Source organism: Maniola hyperantus, chromosome 22 (genome assembly GCF_902806685.2).
Source record: "Maniola hyperantus chromosome 22, iAphHyp1.2, whole genome shotgun sequence".
In the NCBI taxonomy this organism is placed as follows: Eukaryota; Metazoa; Arthropoda; class Insecta; order Lepidoptera; family Nymphalidae; genus Maniola; species Maniola hyperantus.
Genome location: NC_048557.2, coordinates 8,963,640 through 8,984,995, shown reverse-complemented (window position 1 = coordinate 8,984,995; position 21,356 = coordinate 8,963,640). Strand labels below are relative to the sequence as shown.

The 21,356-nt window shown below is 39.9% G+C and overlaps 2 protein-coding genes across 3 annotated transcripts; one reads left to right on the top strand and one right to left on the bottom strand.

The window, feature by feature from the left end:
* Window positions 1-1,683: 1,683 nt before the first annotated feature.
* Window positions 1,684-6,792, top strand: LOC117992976 (galactose mutarotase-like). 2 transcript variants are annotated; one of them, XM_034980716.2, is made up of 6 exons: window positions 1,684-1,780; window positions 2,783-2,935; window positions 3,573-3,788; window positions 4,301-4,563; window positions 4,662-4,827; window positions 5,303-6,792. In XM_034980716.2, the coding sequence occupies exons 2-6, from the start codon at window positions 2,807-2,809 to the stop codon at window positions 5,615-5,617; spliced, it is 1,089 nt and encodes a 362-aa protein (XP_034836607.1). In that variant the 5' UTR covers window positions 1,684-1,780; window positions 2,783-2,806; the 3' UTR covers window positions 5,618-6,792. The 2 variants fall into 2 exon arrangements, with proteins under 2 accessions (XP_034836607.1, XP_069362199.1); XM_069506098.1 differs by having other exon boundaries at window positions 1,758-1,894.
* v (Tryptophan 2,3-dioxygenase vermilion) lies at window positions 6,790-20,511 on the bottom strand. Its single transcript, XM_034980711.2, has 10 exons — window positions 20,354-20,511; window positions 15,932-16,101; window positions 15,272-15,405; window positions 12,436-12,558; window positions 11,624-11,715; window positions 10,818-10,962; window positions 10,300-10,421; window positions 9,211-9,338; window positions 8,335-8,428; window positions 6,790-7,798 (listed from the first exon to the last, which is right to left on the bottom strand). Exons 1-10 carry the CDS (start codon window positions 20,368-20,370, stop codon window positions 7,558-7,560), a joined length of 1,266 nt encoding a protein of 421 aa, XP_034836602.1. The 5' UTR covers window positions 20,371-20,511; the 3' UTR covers window positions 6,790-7,557.
* Window positions 20,512-21,356: the final 845 nt, after the last annotated feature.

Here is a 21,356-nt window from a genome sequence, read left to right as displayed (position 1 = left end):
CAGAAGCCTTTAAGATTTAAAGGTGTCTGGCAGGGGGTTGTCACTACACTAATTGTCTAGCAATTCATGACTTGATTTCTAATAGGTACTTTTCTGGACATAAGATTTATTACACTTTTATAACCGGTTATCTCCCAAAGTCACCATGATCCAAACAAACGTTCCTCCCAGTTTTGGGGACAATACGCAGAGAACCTTTCAGCTTTTATAAAATAACGAAGGTCTGGCACGTGCTGGCTCTCTCTCTCTATTGTAAATAATGTAGTCTTAGCTCGTGAAAAAAGTTTGGAAATAGAAAGTTGCAAAAATACGAATGTTCCATTGTATATTTGCCCAACCATTACATAATTATTTTCTTCAATAATAAACATTTGTTGTGGTTCATTTGATAAGATAGATGAGGAGTAGGTACCTACTTACCTTATTAATAAAATATAGGTACCTAATCAGCCAGTCTGCGGGGAGTTTCACCACACTTGAAAAGATAAAATATATAGATAGAAAACGTTCGTAAAGATAAATAAATTACGGCCTGGGAAAATAAGTAACAAAAGCAGTAGGTAACTACCCATTATATTATAAATGCGAAAGTGTGTGTGTTTGTTGGTTTATTGCTTTGTTGGTTTGTCCTTCAATCACGTCACAACGGAGTAAGCAACGGATCGACGTGATTTTTGCATGGGTAGGTATAGTTAAAAACCTGGAGAGTGACAGACTACTTTTTATCCCGGAAAATCAAAGAGTTCCCACGGGATTTTTAAAAACCTAAATCCACGCGAATGAAGTGCAGGCATCAGCTAGGTACTAAATAAAGAAAGTGCATTTAGGACATAATAAATAATTTATCTACGATACTACGTTAGCAAGATATTTTGGTAATTGTTTTTAAACTATTTAAACAAATGTTTTTAAGTATGACCTAGGTTCATTATAAAAGATCTGGGTAGGTCTTTACTAACTTGCATTAAAAATACGAAGTATTTAATCCATTATTATTATAAATCCAAAATTGTGTATGTCTGTAACCTTTTTAAGGAACATCCGTTTAACCGATTTTGATAAAATTTGAGATTAGTATCCAAAGTCTTTATCCCGGAAAATTAAAGAGTTCCCTTTCCCATTGAATTTTTAAATCGAAATCGCGGACATTAGGTACCTACCATACCCCTTCCAGGTTAGCCCGCATCCATCTTAGACTGCATTGTCACTTACCACCAGTACCCGTCCAAAAAACCAAATTCGAGAGTCGAAATACTTCCGCGTTACAGTAAACTGGATCTTAAATACCTTGTTTTAAAGCTCAATTTTGTCTACACATCTACAGCCAGCGCTCCAAGCGGAAACATTGCGAAATTAAAATCAGTGGCATTGAATTTTTGACTTCAATTCAAGGCATTTTAGGTCCATTCTACTTTGATGTTATTGTGTTTCGACTCTCGAATTCTAGCAACGTTTGGTGAGACGTAAAATCTTATACTACGGGTACAGGTAAGATTGCGGTCAAGGGCTAACTTTTATCTGAATTAAAAAAGAATTAGGTAGCTAACTACATAATAATGTTTACTGATGGATGATATGTGAAATAACATAGTTTAGGTAGTAGGTATAGGGCTCTAGTACTAAGTATCAAATTCCTGAATCGAATGACAATATTGTTCTGTGGACACTTTGCTCAGTCTGTATCACTAACTAATAACAATTCGTTGACGTCGAGATAACAATTCAGTCCACTTCAACGCAAAGAACGAATAGGGCGTCTTGAATCTTGAATAAAATAATTGTAAGTAGATTTTATTAGGTACCTACTTAAGTACCTAGTTAGTTTTTAACTTCTCTTAGTTTTTATGATGCTCAGATAGGATTTCATTTTAGTTTGGGATAGGAACTACCTTACGTGAGTATGAAATAAACCAATATTAAGTAGCTATAATCATTTTTTATTGTATAGTATTTTTAGATTGTACTTAGTAGCCGGCATTTTTCTACCTAACTTTAAAATGATATTTGATTGTGCTGTTTTTGCGATTATTCGATGTTTAAATATAATAATGTAGTTATTTATTTGAATAATACCTAATTAATGAGCAAATCTCTAGGTTCATTGAAATACCTCTATTATACAGGGTGTAACCAGAACGCTGGCAAAAACGAAGACGGTGATAGTAGGTACTGATGATTACTGATATACCACAAAAAAACGCGAAAAAAAAGTAATCCTATAATTTTGTTAAAGTTCACGATATACTGCAAATAAAACATCTGACTGACGCTAGAGGTTAACGACCGTTGCTTAAGTAGGCCACTCGAAATCAATGCCGCGTCGTAGGCGGGGCATTATCCCGAGTTTTGCACGCTTAATATTGCCGGGTTTGAAAAATACTAAATCACTAAAACTACAAAATGAGGCAAATGGTTAGATATTTGGTATTAGATTGTGTTTAGGTAGTATCACAATAATGCTAAGTTTTTGCTAGCGTTCTGGTTACACCCTGTATATTTAAGTTATGGAGCGGTGATAGTCGAGTGGTTAGGACGTCGGCTTTCTTTTCGGGAGGTCGGGGGTTCGATCCTCTAACATTTCGGACTTATGTGCTTTTTAAGCATTTAAATATCTACCTATAACGGTGAAAGAAAACATGCCTGAGGGTTCTCCATAATGTTCTCAAAAGCTTGGTCAGCATTGTAGACTATGGGCATGGGCACGAATAGAAACAAACAAATAGAAAAAAAAAAAAAATTTGAGTAACATGCATTTTTTTTTGTTAAATAAATATTGTTTCAGGTTTGTCATATTTTCTACGGCAACATGGTAAACCTGCACGATGAAAAATTTGGCACGTTTAACGGTGAAGCAGTGAAGAAGTTCACATGGGAGACTGACAGCGGGTTTGTTGTCACCGTTATTACCTATGGCGCTATCGTGCAGTCAATTAAGGTAGGAACCTACTTAATTAGTACAATTGGTATATTGAGTCGGTTTCGGCTACGCGGGTATTGGTCCATGTATTGCCGCACAAGAAAATTTTTTTTCAACTAGACGAAAGGGTTTGGTTTCACCAGCCAGTTCCCCCGAAATTCTAAAAAAATACGGGAGTTTTACTCACTCCGTATTTTATTTTCGTTATACGGGCCTGAAATACGGAGTAACCCGTGAAATACGCAATTGCAATCTTAGGTAGGTAGGTACATATCACTTGTTTTATGGTGAAGCTTAGAGTTTGCTATAACGTTCTCAAAAGTATGTGAAGTCTATCCGCACTTGTCCAGCGGAGGATTTTTCCAGGTTTATCATTTTTAAGGCAACATAGTACCTACGTATACGATGAACAATTTACGTACATTTAACGGTGAAGCAGTGAAGAAGTTCACATGGGAGACTGACAGCGGATATGGGTAATTTGTACAGTTACACGTTCAAAGGTCTCTGACCTTAAACCTGTGCAATGGGTGATTTATCGACCTATTTGGCGGGTGGTACAAACTTACGAAGTAGCCTGAGAGCCACAGTGGTCGAAGTCACTCATCAAGAGGATTGTACCTACAGCGAATATTAAGTAAATTCCCATTTTCAGGTACCAGACAAAAGCGGCACCATAAGCGACGTAGTACTTGGTTTCGACGATCTAGACAGCTATATAAACCGCAACGACCCCCACCTGGGGTCCACTGTGGGGCGCTGCGCGAACAGGATCGGCGGTGCCAGCTTCCACATAGACGGCGTCACCTACCAGCTGGCCAAGAACATTGGCAAGGACCACTTGCATGGCGGCATTATTGGCTTTGATAAGGTAACAACCATCACTTAGGTATCTACTATCTATTAACTTACTTCTCAAGATTAAGTGCTTCAAGGTAGATCTAGGCCTCTAACACCAAGTAAGTTCACATGCCTTTCCCTGCGCCATTTTGTCTTTCCGCCAATCCACTTTTAATAAGTGCTTGCAGGTCTTCGTCAAGGGTGTAGACGACCAAGGATATCAAAGATTTTTCTCACCTATTCGCTAGTTTTGCGTACCTAAATGGCTCTTTAGATACTAAGGTGTCACAATATCTAACATGGATTTACATGAAAATAAAATTGTCACTATGCATCACAAAGTCTCGACGCGACGTGTGGAAGAGCAGACCCATAGCGGTGGACGTCTATTGGTCGATGAGGTATCAACGATGATGATGCTTAAAACGGGGATGTGGTACTTCGTATATACTTACGTCGGTTACCCTGATCCTCTTCTGATCTTCTCACTTTTGTTCACGTAGATATTTAATATTTCTTATAAGTGTCTATCATTTGTCTTAGGTTAATTGGAGTTCTACCGTGGATGGTAACAAGGTCATCCTCAGCTACCTCTCCAAAGACTGCGAGGAGGGTTACCCTGGTGACCTGGTGACCAGCGTCATCTACGAGGTCAAAGAGGACGACACGCTGTGTGTTGAGTTCATAGCCACCACCACTAAGAAGACCGTCGTCAATTTGACTAACCACTCTTATTTCAACCTGGCGGGACATGAAACTGGTGCGACGGAAATCTACAATCATGTGATCACGATAAATGCTGATAAGTTCGTACTTTTTTTTAACACTGGGAAATGAACGCATCCCCCCCTCCTGGAAGTCAGCCAGCTATTAACCAGACCTTGTGTGTGACTTAATTTCACAGAATAACAGAAACAACCCCAGAATCAATACCCACGGGCCGCTTCATCAAAGTGGGGGGAACGGCATACGACCTGCGCGTACCGGCACGACTGGGGGACGCGATGAAGAGGACATCGGATTCCGAGCTTTTTGACGACAACTTCTGTGTCACTACTTATGACAAGAAGGTAGGATTTTTTTTCGTCATCATCATGATCAACCTATCGCCGGCCCACTACCCCATAGCCTCAATCATCATCATCATCATCCACCGATATACGCCCACAGCTGGACATAGGTCTCTTGTAAGGACTTCCATACGCCACGGCCTTGCGCCGCCTGAATCCAGCGGCTCCTTGCGACTCGTCTGATGTCGTCCGTCCACCTAGTGGGGGTCTTCCAACACTGCGTCTTCCGGTGCGAGGTCGCTATTCCAACACCTTGAGACCACAACGTCTATCGGCTTTATTATGTGCCCTGCCCAATGTCCTCAATAGCTCACGCCGCACAGCCCCCCCCCCCTAACCTGGGCAGACGAATGCGGATGTGCGAGGGGTTCCCCTGCCTCATACCCCGATTACCATCTCAACCTGTCGCGTACATTACAAGCATAAATTTATTATAATCGATGGATAGAAGTGACAGAGTTTTATAATTTTGCAGGCGCTGACCTTCGTGTCCCGAGTGACCCATCCAGCCTCCGGAAGATACCTCGAACTTTACAGCGATCAACCCGGCGTCCAACTATACACAAGCAATTTCCTCCCTTCCCCATACGAACCAGCCCTGTTAGGAAAAGGGGGGGTTGGCTACAGACGTCATGGTGCCTTCTGTCTGGAAACCCAGAACTACCCAGATGCTGTGCATCATCCAGGCTTCCCCAGTGCTATCCTGAAACCTGGGGATGTTTATAGGCACAGGGTCAACTACCATTTTGGTGTTAGCAACGATATTGGACCTGAAGTTGTTATTTCGTAAACAATACAAATCTTTATAGTTGAGCCATTACGAACGTGCGACTTGGTTCATAAATCACTTTTATCAGACCTCTCGCTCGCACTTCGCACTTACAGGCCTTATGGAACTGGAACATGATGCTCTGGTGTTGTGTGTAACGGTAAAAAAAGGATTTGTCGAAGGAAGAAGTTGATCGTCAATAAATTTACCATTAAATAAATAAATATATTTGAATAAATAAATCATTCATTCATTAAGGTTCTTCTTCTTAATTTGCTTTATGGTTTTCAGTAGTGCCAGTTCATTCAGGTTATAAAGAGCGCGAGGAAACCATACAAAATTAGCTAACTACTAGCTGCTTGCGTCCGAACGGCATCCCTTTATCGATAACGATTTCTGCGGCATTCTCACACAGCTCATAACCCTATGATCGTAATGATTTATGACCCAGTTCGACGTTCATAATGGCTCAACTTATAGTACAGTGACAAGGCTATCTTGGTGCGTGGCGAAAATCGGAACTAACGTTTGTCTCCCCTTTGTTCTTGTTTGAATATTCTAAGCCTTTGTCACCCTTTGTTCTGCAACAGCGCCCCCCTGTCAATGTCATTCAAGTGCCAAGAGAGCCTTGTCGCACTGTAAGTAAAATTTCATTTTGAGTGAAGTGACAGAACCACAGATTACAGAATTAATCTGTAATCTGTGGTCAGAACTCAGAAGTGCAAGAACTCAGCTCTCCACAAAGAAAATCACTTGCACTGAGTTAACAGTCGCAACAAAAATCACCAAAAAAGGCCCTGAATGCTTACTACCTAATTATATTTTGATAATAAACCTATTTTTGTAATGGGAAATTATGTACCTTTCTAATTACTTATTAATTAGGATTATGATATTCTGCTCAAATGATGCAAAGCGTATCTTTTCAAATATTTACCTACTGATAATAATAATTAGTAGGTAGGTACCTTTTTTTAACGCTGGGAAATGCGTTTACGCATCCCCCCCTCCTGAAAGCCAGCCAGCTAACCAGTCAGCCAACCAACTGCAGGGAAGGTATGAGGGACTCACCGGCCGAGATAGGTACCTAGCTATAAATCTACCTATTACAATAATAATTAATTAAATAAGTATTACAAAATATAAAGGCTTAATTTTATATCGGTTTTATACGAATAACAATAAAAATTCAATAATTTTTTAACGGCTGTTTTATTTATTGTCAGTTACAATTACAAATTCGTTTTTTAAACCTAATTGTTACATTTTGATTGAACTTGAATAAAAAAAAACAATATTTGCGGACGCGCGTGCTGAGAGGAGAAAATATACGGGTGATCTACTAATAGGATAGCTATACACATGTCGGCTCAATCGAATCAGCAATTTTTATTGAATAACAAGATGCTGCCCACGACATGCTTCGCGTGTATTTTGTTTTTTTAATCCCAAGGGAAAATAACAAGGGAAAGGAAAAACAATAACACAACACAAAAATAAAACGCGAGAAAATTAAAAACAAAACCTGTATTTTTTAAAAGTTTGCAAATGTATTGTAAATATACCTAGCCTTTGACTGACGCTAGAGGTAAACGAACGTTGCGTAGTTAAGCGCCGCGGGGTCAATGCCAGGTCATAACTCGTAAGCCGAGCATTGACCCCGAATTTTGCACGCTATACATTGCGGGTTTGAAAAATACTAAATACCTAAAACAAAAGGCAGATAGATGGTTGTGTTTAGGTAGTACCTATAATACCTAATAGCGCTAAGTTATTGCTAGTGACGTTCTATAGTCGACGCATTTTAAACTGAGTCGTCGAGTTATCTGTCTCTTTCGCTCACACTTACCTACGACCTGTAAGTGCGAGCGAAACACAGATAAATCGGCGACTCAGTTTAAAATACGTCGACTATAATTACTCATGAATACAGTGAGTAGCTTACTATTAGATAACTATCGTTATAAAGTTTCAGCTTTCAAAGACAGCTCGGAAAACGCTTCCAACCCATTCTGATGGTTTTCCCCATTTTTCTGTTTTTCCCTATTTCCGTCGGCGGCGCCGTGACCGTTTTCCCTGATGTGGTCTCCCCACGTGAGGTTGAGGTCCTTCTTTATCCCGTCGTCAAGGGGTGGGATGAGAGATCGCGGCAGAAGGAACGTCGACAAGTTAAATAAGTCTAGGAACACTTTGTAGCGATCACTGTAAAAAATATGATAAGTTGCAGTTATACTCCAATATCTATTTAATTAGGTATGCGCAATTTTTAGGGTTCTGTACCCAAAGGGTAAAACGGGACCCTATTACTAAGACTCCGCCGTCCGTCTGTCTGTCGTCTGTCCAGACGTCCAACCGTGATAGTTAGACAGTTGAAATTTTCACAGATAATATATTTCTGTTGCCGCTGTAATAACGAAATACTAAAAAACAGAATGAAATGTTTTTTTTGCCGATTTTTATAAAAATAACCGTACGGAACCCTTCGTGCGCGAGTCCGAATCGCGCTTGGCCTGTTTTTTTTTTTGCGTGGAGATCCTATCGATATCCCTACACGATTTCTATGTGGCATCGATTGACACAGCTTTGTTAGTAGGGTGGTACTAAACTAGCCAATTATGGATTGTAAATTCAAAAATTGTCCCTGTTAGGAATCGAACTCCCACTTAGTATATGACCACAGCCGCCAGCCAGCGTTAATGTCATTCAAATATGGTAACTAAATCACTGGTTATGGTTACCTAAGTGTCGACCGAAGATATTGGTACCCGGAAGAACCGCCAGTACCGAGCTGCTGTGAGCCGATCATACGCTGAACCATTATCACGTGATTATCTGTGGGAAAAATGAAGAATATCTAATAATGAGGGTAGATTTCAAAAAAATGTAATTTGTATACTACTTATTTATTAACGTGCCTTACGTTTATACTATCTAGTGGTGGACGTCTATTGGTTAATCACGATGACAGTGCTGAATTCTGAGTTATTGTATACTAGCGACCCGCCCCGCCTAGCCTATAAGCTGTGATAGCCTATTGGTTAGCACGTCCGCCTTCTAATCGGAGGTCGGGAGTTCGATTCCGGGCACGCACCTCTAACTTTTCGGAGTTATGTGCGTTTTAATTAATTAAATATCACTTGCTTTAACGGTGAAGGAAAACATCGTGAGGAAACCTGCATGCCTGAGAGTTCTCCATAATGTTCTCAAAGGTGTGTGAAGTCTACCAATCCGCACATGGCCAGCGTGGTAGACTATGGCCAAATCCCTTCTCACTCTGAGAGGAGACCCCGTGCTCTGTAGTGAGCCGGTGATGGGTTGATCATGATGATGATGACCCGCCCCGGCTTCCCATGGGTGCAATGTGTCATTGAGGTGTCATTGCCTCGGAAACTCTCAAATGAGATGATTTTTTCCGACCTAATTCACATTACTTCAATTTCTCTAGGAATCTCTAATTTTTTGAGAGTTAAACTATAGCTATAAACCTTCCTCTTGAATCACTCTATCTATTGGTGAAAACCGCATTAAAATCCGTAGTTTAAAAGATCTACGCGTTCATACATACATACATACAGACGCGGGAAGCGACTTTATTTTATACTATGTAGACTCACAGCGCCACTTGGTGATGAGACTGTCCATATCCATGAGCAGCGTGAGCAGCTGATGCGGCTGGGAGAAGCGGGGTTCATCGCGGTAGAACGTGATCATGATTGCACCTTGCAGTGCTCGGTGCGACAGCCTAAAACAGATAAGATCAGAACGCCCATCAACAAGGGTTTCGTAGCCATGCTAGCTGCTAAAAATTTTGGTGGTTAATATTTCTTAAACGGTGCCTGGCAAACAACTTGGGCATTGACGCGATTGGCTGGCGAAAGGCGGGTGCACGCGATTGGTTGATCAGTCGGCGTGAGTGCACGCGAATGGTTGATACGTCGACTTTCGCTTCCCGGATTCGCCAACTTTCTCCCACTACGCTGCTTCAGATCCACAGATGAGTGAACAGATCCAAGTTGCTTGCCGGGTACTATAGGTTTTGCCAATGTTTGTCTAAGAAACCTCATATAGTAATTTTAAAATACCTGTGTTTTTTTTAAAGGCCATGTTAAATAACTAATATTCCCCTTTCCTCCCCAACTAAGCGTCAAGCTTGTGCTAGGAGTAGGTACGACAATAGTGCAACGGGCGGGGTTTGAACCGTCGACCTTTCGGTTTTCAGTCCACTCCTTTACCGGTTGAGCTATTGAGGCATTGAGGCAACCATTTTCAGGTCCTGCGCAGACGAGGTACTATTGTCCGCGGAAGACAAAAGTCTTTCATCTTTTACCACGATGTTTCGCCGTACTATTACTCCATCGCGTGTGCGTTGTGCGATGTAGTTCTTAGTGATCACTTTTTGTCCTCCGCGGAATAGGAATTAGGAATCATGATCAAGATCAATAGCGTTAATTGTAATTTTTTAGGAAAATTAATCGTTTGTTAATTTACAAACGATACAAGTGATTGAATTAACAAACGATTAATTATTTTCCAAAAAAACGAGTGATATTTTAGGAAAATTAATCGTTTGTTAATTTAATTAGATGTGCTCTTTCTAATACGAAGCGTAGAAAAGTATTCGATGACTGAGCGCTCGAAATTTATCTATTTATCATATTCATATTGTATAGACCGTACCTATGACATAAATATTACGTCCTTACCGTCTCTCTCCACGCGAGCGCAGCGCATCGTGCACGGCGGGATCAAAGATGGAGCGGTATGTCTCGCGACGATTCTCCGCGTCCTGCAGGCGATGACGACGCACTGCCTCGTTTGGTTCCAGCTGGAATTATTGAAGTAATTTTTTTAGAGCAATATCTCACTAGGACACCAGTGGCGACGCAATCAGTCGGGCTGCCAACAAAATGTTCCTATACTAGTTACTTTATGGAGAGTTGGTGACTAATTGGTTGCGCAAAAAATTTGGTGACAGCAGCCGGGATCACCCCCTGGCGACGCAAACATTAGTAGTGAGTGAGATGACAAATAGCTCTAACCATATTAATATGTATAGGGCTATTTTGCATCTCACTCACTCGATCACCAGTTGCGCTATCAGGGACGCCCCTCCTCTGACACCTAAATCGGAGTATTCCCAACTAGTTCCACAGTCAAACCCATTCTAAGTCATTTTCAAGCTGGCTGGTGAGTTAAAGCATTAGATATTTATAAACCTTACCATAGCCTCATCAATGGCCTCTGTGATCATTTTGTCGACGGCTGCCTGGAATTTGCCCCAGAAGTCGAACCCGTGAGTTATCAGCCCCGGCGTGCGCTCTAACCACCGCTCTATCAGTGCTAAGAGGGCGGGTTCCTCTTCGGATCTGAAATTTTACGCACGGTTGAAGAAACTAAACACGCTCGGAAGTCCACTTTTGTAAATACCTATTTAAGAAGAAATTGAGCTAATATCTCGATAAACAAAAGATGGCTGCCTCAAAATAGCTGTTCTGTTTGGCGGCCATTTTAAATACGGAGCACGAGGCTTACTTCCGTCGGGCAAAAAGATCTAAATTACTCTCAAGTCATGCCACAAGAAGCTCTGCCTCAATAACTGACCTTTTCACTTGAAAGTAGGTAGTTCAGAGTTTATTTCTAGAGAAATTGAGGCTTTAAAATTATTGAAGCCTTTTATGAGCGGTTTAGGTGTGCGCAAAACAATAGTCCAATCAGGAACACGAGGCATACGAGTGCGCATTGCACAAAACAGATTGGCGCGCGCAACTGTGCATGCACGGATCGCGCATATGCGCACAAAAATGCAAACGAACAAAACTTATAAGTCGCTTGTCAGAGATAAGGACGCACGAGCAAAACTAAATTTATTACTTGCGCATGACGTACAAATCGTGTACATGATGCGCACAAAAAAAAGCAAACGAACACGACTAATATCTTTAGCGCAAACCACCATGTTGCAACTACAGATTGGACTACTTGTTTTGCGCGCTTTATACCTATTTTGGTGTAGTAGGTATAACTTACTTATGTAAAGAGTCCATGGCTTCTGGGTCGTCTCCAAATACAGTCTGGTAGTTCTGGTTGTATTTTACCCGTAAAGCTTGCTTCAGGCCCAACTGAAAAGAATATTTTAGGCATTCAGTCCCCAAATTGTGTAAGAATAACGATTTGATCGTTATCGTAATCGTCATCAAATTCTGCCCTTTGATTTGTTCCTCGGCGGTTCCTCTGGTGCTGCAAATGTTCATGGGCGGCGGTAATCACTTAGCATCAGGTGACCCGCCTGCTCGTTTGCTCGCTATCTGTATTAAAAAAAAATTAATAAGTAGGATACATAAGTCGCTGTTGAATATAATCAATATTAATATCTACCTTAGCGTTTAAACTACCGTGAGTGATTTCCATTCTAAATAATATCTGTCCCGGCTTTACTCACGTGTTTAGTCGACGTTAGCCCGACTAGTTTTGAACCCATCCGGGGTCCTTTTTAGGAGGGAGTTTGGACTGCGAGCCGCGCGTACCGCTGCCCGTAGAGCCCGTTGTGAGGGTGGCTGGGGGGGGGAGAGACAGCTGCCGATCGTCTCCTGACAGTTCTTGCTGATCTTCATCGCTGGAACCGTCACCGAAATCGCGGAGCTTATGGTGTCCTGTCCCACGACTGATGCCCTTGTCTTAGCGTCAAAAAGCGGTTTCCACGCTGAGGGTAGCATCCATCCATTGTCACGATTGAAATTCGGGTGGCGACTAATTTCGATCGCTTCCCGTATCTTCCGCGGTACTAGAAACTTGACTTACACGTGAGTACAGCCGGGGCAGATATTATTTAGAATATCTACCTTGTTTTCCAAAAGCCGGAACTGTAAACTCTGGAATCCAGAAGCGGGTCGCAGGTAGTGTCTGAAATCCATGAAGTCCAGTGGTGTCATGGTCTCAAGGATCATCACTTGGTCCACTAAAAGCTGGAATGGAAAAACAAAAATATAACTTTCTAAGATACTAACTGCAGTAGGTTACCCACCTAACTGCATTTCAAACAAAATCAAAAGGTATCGCGGCAGCTGTTTCTGCTTTGAGAGAATAATCGACCCGATCGAAATAATTCAGTTTTTGGTTTTTAGTTGTTGTTTTCAACCATGTTAAATGACTATAATTCCCCTTTCCTCTCCAATTAAGCGTCAGGCTTGTGCTAGGAGTAGGTACGACAATAGTGCAACGGGCGGGGTTTGAACCGTCGACCTTTCGGTTTTCAGCCCACTCCTATACCGGTTGAGTTATTGAGGCTCTGAATAAACAAGTAATTATATATTTTTGTTTTTAATCATGATACCTACTTAATTTTCTTCTTGTTTCTATTACACGCTCGGAGTTCTCTGTAAGTATATATATACCTATATATATTTATATATATATTATATTTATAGCTACATTGCGACTCCCCGTCTTACAGTTCTATAAGTTCTTAAGTATGGGTTGCCTGGAAGAGATCACTTTAGTGATAAGGTCGCCCTTTGTTTTTTAAGTGTATCCTGTATTCTTACTCTCTGTAAATCTATTAACAATAAAGTTATTTTAAATTAAATTAAATTTAAGTAGTCTGTACCGTATTCGGCAAAACAGATGGGCCATGAAAAGCTAACAGACAAATAGATACACTTTCACATTTATAATATTACTTAAGTAGGTACTTAGTTGGTAAAATCACAATTATCATCAATGGAATAGAATATACTAGCTTATGCCCGCGACTTTGTCCGCGTGGACTACACAAATTTTAAACCCCTATTTTACTAGGTTTGATCTTTAACTATGAGATTTTAACATGAGCCTAATAAAATATGTCATACTGCTAATTGCAAAAATATTAACTACAAAACTTCTTTATAGACACTTCAAAACTGACAGACTTTCATACAAACTTCAAACCCCTATTTTACCCCTTTAGGGGTTGAATTTTGAAAAATCCTTACTTAGCGGACGCCTACGTTATAATAGCTATATGCATGCCGAATTTCAGCGTGATCCGTCCAGTAGTTTGAGCTGTTCGTTGATAGATCAGTCAGTCAGTCAGTCAGTCAGTCACCTTTTCCTTTTATATAATATATAGATTAGAACTAATAAAGTGTTGTGTCTAGCTAACGTAAAAAAACTTATAATGCTGACATTAAAATAAATGTTATGATATGGCAGTTCACGCCTATATAGATAAACATTAAAAGGTTTCTGCTGAGTTCTAAGTACTTAGGCACCTAATTTATTCTTCCTTGTTGTTTACTAACTAACCCTTGCTAATTGGTTGTCCTTGGCCAAACTATGTAATATGTTTTCGTCATATTATCATACCATCAAAACATGAGAGCAGTCAGCATTGACTTATATATTACTTCGTATGGACAGGGCTATTGAATAAACAAAATGGCACCGACTCAGTGGTGCTTTAGCACCTATGCAACCTCAGTGACGTCTGGATTTCAGGATTTTAAAAGGGTCGTTCATTAGTATCTAAGAGGTGGCGCTGATTTATTTGGTTCCAAAACCGAAAAAACTTTTGTTCGCTTGGGCAGGCTTGGGCATATCTTGTCATTTATATCGATGGCAGTCAGTCAGTACCTACGTCACTAGTATTTTCGATAAAAGTGATGGAACGCGCCCGGGTCGAATGTCAGGGCTCTTAGAAGTTAATTTATCACTTTATCAGGCCTATGCGTAATTTAATACCAAAACAATGTGATACGTGCGCTTAAATATGATAAATAATTAATTTGTTCAATCACTTTTAGGTATTATTTTATGTTTAAAGTTTGAATTGACGCCCAATTCGGTTTGATGAAATCATTCAAGGCAAGTTTCTTTACATGAACAATCTTGGGATGAGCTAGGTACCTACTTGGTATATAGTTAGACGTAAAAAAACCGCGCTCGCGCAACGAGGGTTCCGTACTACAGTCGTATTTTTTCGCCATTTTGCACGATAATTCAAAAACTATGATGCATAAAAATAAATAAAAATCTGTTTTAGAATGCACAGGTGAAGCTCTTTCATATGGCACCCTACTTAATATAGCTATCTTACTTCGAAAATTGAAAATACTAATTATTAGTACCTAATTCATGACCACAATTTAATTTTTTTTGTCTGATGTAACCACAAATACATGGTTTTCAGATTTTTCCTCTAATGTCTGCTATAAGACCTACCTACCTGCCAAATTTCATGATTCTAGGTCAACGGGAAGTACCCTGTAGGTTTCTTGACAGACCGACAGACAGACAGACAGACAACAAAGTGATCCTATAGGGGTTCCGTTTTTCTTTTGAGGTACGAAACCCTAAAGTGCGGTGATATCCTAATGCTTAAGACTTCGGCCTCCTGTACATAGAGAATAGAGGACTTTCGGAGTTAGGTGTATGTGCGTTTTAATGAAAATATCACAAATTTACATTAAGTAACCGGCCGGCAACGCATCGGCGGTTCCTCTGGTGCTGCAAATGTTCATGGGCGGCGGTAATCACTTAGCATCAGGTGACCCGCCTGCTCGTTTGCTTGTTATCCCTATAAAAAAGTAAAGGAAACTATCCAGTTGCCGCGCAACGCAATGGCTCACAGTGAGCCGGCGATAAGTTCATCATGATGATGGTGATGTTGGTCTATAAATTAAAAAAATATCTCTTTACCTTAAGAATAAGCACGATTCTGTTGAGCCTCTTCAGAATCTCCATGGTGTGACTCTCGTCCAGTCCTTCCACGTCCAGCAGCGACCGCACGGAGTCTACCTCGAAGATTATCTGCTTGAACCAGAGCTCGTATGCTGAAACGATGGCGATTTATTCACTCATTTTTCGATTTGAGAATATATCTAGGTATATTCTATACTTAATTAATGTAGATTGATTTTGGAAATTTAATAGAAAGCCAACGGTAGGTATAGGTGAATTATTCTTTATATTTAAAAAAAACAACTAAATTAAAACTAAAACCTCATCGAAACCACCGCAGCGAGGCATTGTACCCAAGATGCTGGCAGGATTACCCCTTATGATGGCCAAACTAATTCTTTGACCAAAGTAGCTGCCAGCTCTCGGGTCCCCGGTGGACTCAATAACCGTTGTATAGAAGCAGGCGTTATTTTTCGGAAGTCCATGATATACAATAAAGCAAAAGCTAAATTAAGCTTTTGGTTTATTGACTCGATAACCCTTTTTGAAATTTCCTCAAAAAGAGCTCGAGCCCTGGGCCCCACGGCCCCAAAATCTCCACACCAAAAGGCACGAAAGATTTATTTAAATATACTTAGGTATTTTTATAACATCCATAAGGTAAGCTAAATAGCTTACCTTGATGTGTTACTATAAACAGATGCTCATCGTGGACTGGCTTGGAAGACTCAGCGCTGAGCATCCTCTGGGCGCTGAGCAATTTGTCCAGCATCAGGTACTCTCCGTACAGCATTCCCGCCTCGTTGCCCAGGTGATCGCCATCCTGAGCTGGGTCATCTGTCACTGACCTGTAAAATCACGTTAAAAGTCAAGTCAAATAATTTATTCAAAATAGGTACATAAATTACACTTTTTGATGGTCCGCGTTGTTGGATTTGTAAGATGATAATATAGTGGTGATAATTTTTACGCTAACTGAAAACTTAAGCTAGTAATCTAAAATATATCATAACCATACTATACATATTAATCTATGCATACTATAAAAGTAGGGGAGATACGCAATGAAACGGCCATTTAAGATTGATTCATTTTTTTTAATAGAAAATGTAACTTTACGTTAATGTTTGACTCAAATATATACAAGATTCTATAAATCATGCAAAATACAATAACTTCAATACCTTACCTTTGGTAATTCATTCAAATTACCCATTCTTTTTACTTTTTTTCGACAAAAACTTTTAAGGCACACATAATCAACACAAGTATTCGCCGGGAACTGTTATCTTTGTGGTATAGTCTATAGGGACTAGTGCAGCCAACATTAAAGTTTGGATTAATTCTTTCAGAAACTTTAGCTAAAATAGACACTGGCCGTTTCAAAACGCGTTTTACACGCGTCTTTTACTTATTTTACACGTCATAGGGAATATATCCTCCTTGGCATTTTCATGGCGAGGCATCTATTCCTTCAAAAAGGCATCTATCCCCAAAAAATGGGTCTGCATGAATTCATTTTCTGCAAAATCAGTAATTGTTGGGTCAACAAAAACTGGTCGTAACGCTACATGAAAGATTAAACTAGTTATACCTACTAACATAAATTATTCAAATTAAATAATTTTAAAATTAGAACGGTTTAAAAAAAGTTGGGCATGTATCCGTATTTTACGGATTCCTACGGGATTTATAAGAAAACCTAAAACTATAAAAGTTCAACAGATTGTTAGGGTTCCACCCGAAGGGTGCCAACGGGATGCTATTACTACGAATCTGCTGTCCGTCCGTCGCGACGGACGGACAGCAGATTCGTACACCGTACCTACCCGCTGACAGACCGACGCGTCGGTCTGTCAGCGGGTACGGTGCTACCGTAATAGGTAGAGAGTTGAAATTTTCACAAAATGTGTAATTTCTGTTGCCGCCTATAGCCACAAATAATAAGTTATTTCAAGTACGATGGTACCACAGGATGGTACGGAACCTTTTATGTGCGAGTCCGGCTCGCACTTGACCGATTTGGTTTTTCTTATTTATCTTGTAGTTATGAAACCGGGTAGATACTTATCACTAAAAATGTAATTACTTACGATAATGAAAACTTGCTCGACAATCTGTAACCGGTTTTCATACCGGCTCCGACAAGTTTGATAAAGGAAAGAAGGTAGGTACCTACCTACTATCGTCTGGCCAATTATTGCCTAATTTACGTTATTGTACTAACTGTGATTAAAGAGACCCGCAAAGTAATGTCTAACCTTTTTAGATGCAAAATAAACTTGCGCTCTACCTATTTCATCATCATCATTCGCTAATTAGCGATAAGGCCGCCTTTTGTATCTTCCTTCTGTCTGTGTTTTTTATTCTTTAATGTAATCCTTCTTGTGGTTGTGCAAATAAAGTGTATTTATTATTATTATTATCATGATCAACCCATCACCGGCTCACTGCAGAGCACGGGTCTCCTCTCAGAGTGAGAGGGGGTTTGGCCGTAGTCTACCACGCTGGCCAAGTGCGGATTGGTAGACTTCCCACACCTTTGAGAACATTATGGAGAACTCTCAGGCATGCAGGTTTACGCACGACGTTTTCCTTCACCGTTAAATCAAGTGATATTTAATTACTTAAAACGCACAATTTAACTTCGAAAAGTAAGAGGTGCGTCCCCGGGATCGAACCCCCGACCTCCGATTAAGAGGCGGACGTCCTAACCACTAGGCTATCACAGCTTTATCTACTGAGTCCAGAACTTTTAATTATGAACCGTTACGTTTAAATTCAAGTTGTAATACTACAAAAAGATCACACAAAAAAAAAAATCAAACAAACTTGCTAAGTGAAATTTTATCCTCGACTTGAATATCTGCGATCGCCTTCGGCTCGGGTAGACAAACCTCTCGGATAAAATGGCTTGTTTATGCCCTTATTGTATAATCTACAATTTTATTAGGTACCTACCTACTGTTGCCTGCGACTTCGTTCGCGTCCCGCGACGGACGGAACTGTCTTTTCCCGTGGATTTCCCAAAAAAATTCTTTCATACATACAAAAAAGCATTTTCCAATTTGGTGCAGTCGTTCGGAAGTTATGCGCGTAACTACATACATTTCGGCGATTCATTTTTAGGGTTCCGTACCTCAAAAGGAAAAACGGAACCCTTATAGGATCACTTTGTGTCTGTCTGTCAAGAAACCTACAGGGTACTCCCCGTTGACCTAGAATCATGAAATTTGGCGGGTAGGTAGATCTTATAGCTGACATTTGGGGAAAAATCTGAAAACCGTGAATTTAGGGTTAGATCACACAAAAAAAAATTGTGGTCATGAACTAATAATTAGTATTTTCAACTTTCGAAGTGAGTGACTATATCAAGTGGGGTATCATATGAAAGGTCTTCACCTGCACATTCTAAAACAGATTTTTATTTATTTTTATGCATCATAGTTTTTGAATTATCGTGCAAAATGTCGAAAAAATAAGACTGTAGTACGGAACCCTCATTGCGCGAGCCTGACTCGCACTTGTTATTTATATGGAAGATAATTTGCTTTTGATTATTTTATGGGTGATTTATACTAACCTACCTATAATTGACATTGCAACCTTGGTCCAAGATTGCAATTTATTTTATTTATTTATTTTATTTTTTTATTTAGACAAAAAAAAGCGAATAATTCACACCACACTTCCAGACCAAAGCACTAGACAAAAAGCCGCGACTGGTGTTGGCAGTTTCAGTTCATTCATTCAGTTCATTCAGTTGGCAATTGATCGGAATAGTGTCATATAATATTGCAGAGTAATACTACGTTTGAGTATCAAGTTATTATCCATTGTAGTTAAAGGTACAAGTCCGAGATGGGCTGCAGATCGCAAACTGCAAGCGACACCACTGGTTTGTATGAATCTTTTAAATGAAGTCTGTGCGGCCGCGGCTGCGGGCTGCTCGCCGCAGTGTTGCCGCGCTAGGAATCAATTTATACCTACAGATTCATAGAAACCAATGATGTCGCTTGCAGTTTTCGGTTGCAGTTTGCGGTCTGCAGCCCATCTCGGACGTGTGCCTTAAGTAGGTAGGTAGGTAGATACTTTGTGGGTAGATACATAGTACCTACCTAAAGTAATCTATTGAATATGACCTGCTTTTTCGCTGTGGGCGGTTAAGTTAGGTAGTACTTACTAGGTAGGTACCCGTTAACTTAGTCGCTTTCTAATCAATCAATCTTGCCGGGTCTTGCGGCTATTTCAGTAGAACCTTCTCTCCGAACTGGTGGTAAAGTAGTCTCGTCTCATTCTCGCTAGTCGCTGGTAATTATTATTATTATGGAGCAAAGCGCTTCTGCGTCGCGCAGCGCAGCACAAAAAATGTTTGGACATTCAGGAGCACAGCGAAGTATGTTTTCCCCTTAGGTAGGTAGGGAGGGTAGGTAGGTATGTTTCGTTAGGCAGGCAGGTAAAAATATTACCTGCTACAGACAGATAGAGCAAACATGGCGATGTTATTTTTTACCGTACCTACTTATTATCTACCTATTTATCCTACTAAACGAAATTTTATAAAGTTTAGAGGGAATTTTTGAAAACTTGCAAATAGATTGTAACCTATGATATTAAGATGTGCACAGAGAAAACAAATTACCTACTTAAGTAGGTACTCTTTTAAAGGGTAAAACGAAGCCCTATTAATGTCACTCTGCTGTCTATCTGTCTGTTCGCTTGTCACAGATCTCTAGCTCGCAAACAAAATGAGTTTACGTAAACCTGATTAGGTATTAGGTGTAGAACGTTGACCCAAAACAGAATATTGAATTAGAAATTCTCAAGATTTTTTTTACCCTTGTGGGTCTCTTTGTCTCATTCATCACTCTTTGAGTAGAGTAGGTAAGTAGGTACTAACGAATAGGTACCTATGTTTTTATTGGTTTTTAATTTTTATCGTAAAAACCAAAAAAGGCGGGCCATCAAAGTTGTCAGTTTTAGACCATTTTTGTGACGCGGTCTATCTCAAAAACTAAATGTAGGTACCTACCTACTTACTGAGTTAATATTATACTAAGTAGATACATAAAAAATAAGTAAGTAAATATTAAAACTTACCGCATAGGGCAGGCCATTTTTTAAAAATCCTTTGTAACGTCTTGCAAACGTTAAGTACTTAAATTCCAAATTCAAAAATCCACACGCGGTAAAACACTTCAAACACGCGCACACTTACCGCGTATTTTCTTAACACTAGTCACTAAGTAACTAAAGTGATTTAACGCGCGCGATTCGGTACATTCCACGGTATCAATGTCTAGCAATCATACAGAGCCTCCAGATTAAGTTTTGTAATAATATGAACTAGAGCATAACATTTTTATACTTCTGCGATAATCAGCATTTTTTAATTTATCATAAGAAAAGTAAATGCTTTTCAATCGAGCTCAAATGTAAACGCGATCAGCGCATACAGACGCATAAACATTAGACACTAGTGTGTTTGTGTCTTCATAAGTTTACATTAATTAAGCTCGGTTGGGCAAAGTTAAATTCAAAATCAATTATTTTTCAGATAAATTAAAAAATGCGGATCATCGCAGGAGTATAAGTACCTACTGTTAATATAATTTTATTTTACTCTACTTAGTATGTGTGTACTGTATTATGTATAGCACACTTCCACAAAACACGCGCTTGGAACCCTCGTAGCTTTAGTTTTAAGTACGTATTAACTATCACCACTATAATATAATATCATCTTACAAATAAAAAAATTTTGACAATCAGGAAGCGTAAAATTTTACCAATTCTAAATAAATAATTTGAGTTTAAGTTTGAAAAACGAGTTAGAGGGTCAACCCCTGTCGGTCGCTCGCTGGCCCCACTGCACCGATGTCACATTCATTACCCCACTGTACGATAGCTAAATTGTGATTTACGAGTTCCAACGGCACACTCCATCGGTTTTGTGGATTTCGTCAGCCATTTCTCGCCATGTGAGACTCGCTCTCACAAACTGCTGTTATTGAACGATGAATGTAATTACCCTACGTTTAAAAACAAGTAGGTAGGTACTTTATACATTACTAGCTGATGCCCGCGACTTCGTACGCGTGGA

What these genes read in the sequence shown, in the direction of transcription:
- LOC117992976 (XM_034980716.2), top strand. Translation starts at nt 2,807, where the DNA reads ATGGTAAACCTGCACGATGAAAAATTTGGCACGTTTAACGGTGAAGCA. An exon ending in CTATCGTGCAGTCAATTAAG is followed by an intron (nt 2,936 to 3,572) that starts GTAGGAACCTAC and finishes TCCCATTTTCAG; the next exon opens with GTACCAGACAAAAGCGGCAC. An exon ending in TCACTACTTATGACAAGAAG is followed by an intron (nt 4,828 to 5,302) that starts GTAGGATTTTTT and finishes ATAATTTTGCAG; the next exon opens with GCGCTGACCTTCGTGTCCCG.
- v (XM_034980711.2), bottom strand. An exon ending in TCCGGCTTTTGGAAAACAAG is followed by an intron (nt 11,716 to 12,435) that starts GTAGATATTCTA and finishes TATTCTTTTCAG; the next exon opens with TTGGGCCTGAAGCAAGCTTT. An exon ending in AGGCCATTGATGAGGCTATG is followed by an intron (nt 10,422 to 10,817) that starts GTAAGGTTTATA and finishes CAATAATTCCAG; the next exon opens with CTGGAACCAAACGAGGCAGT.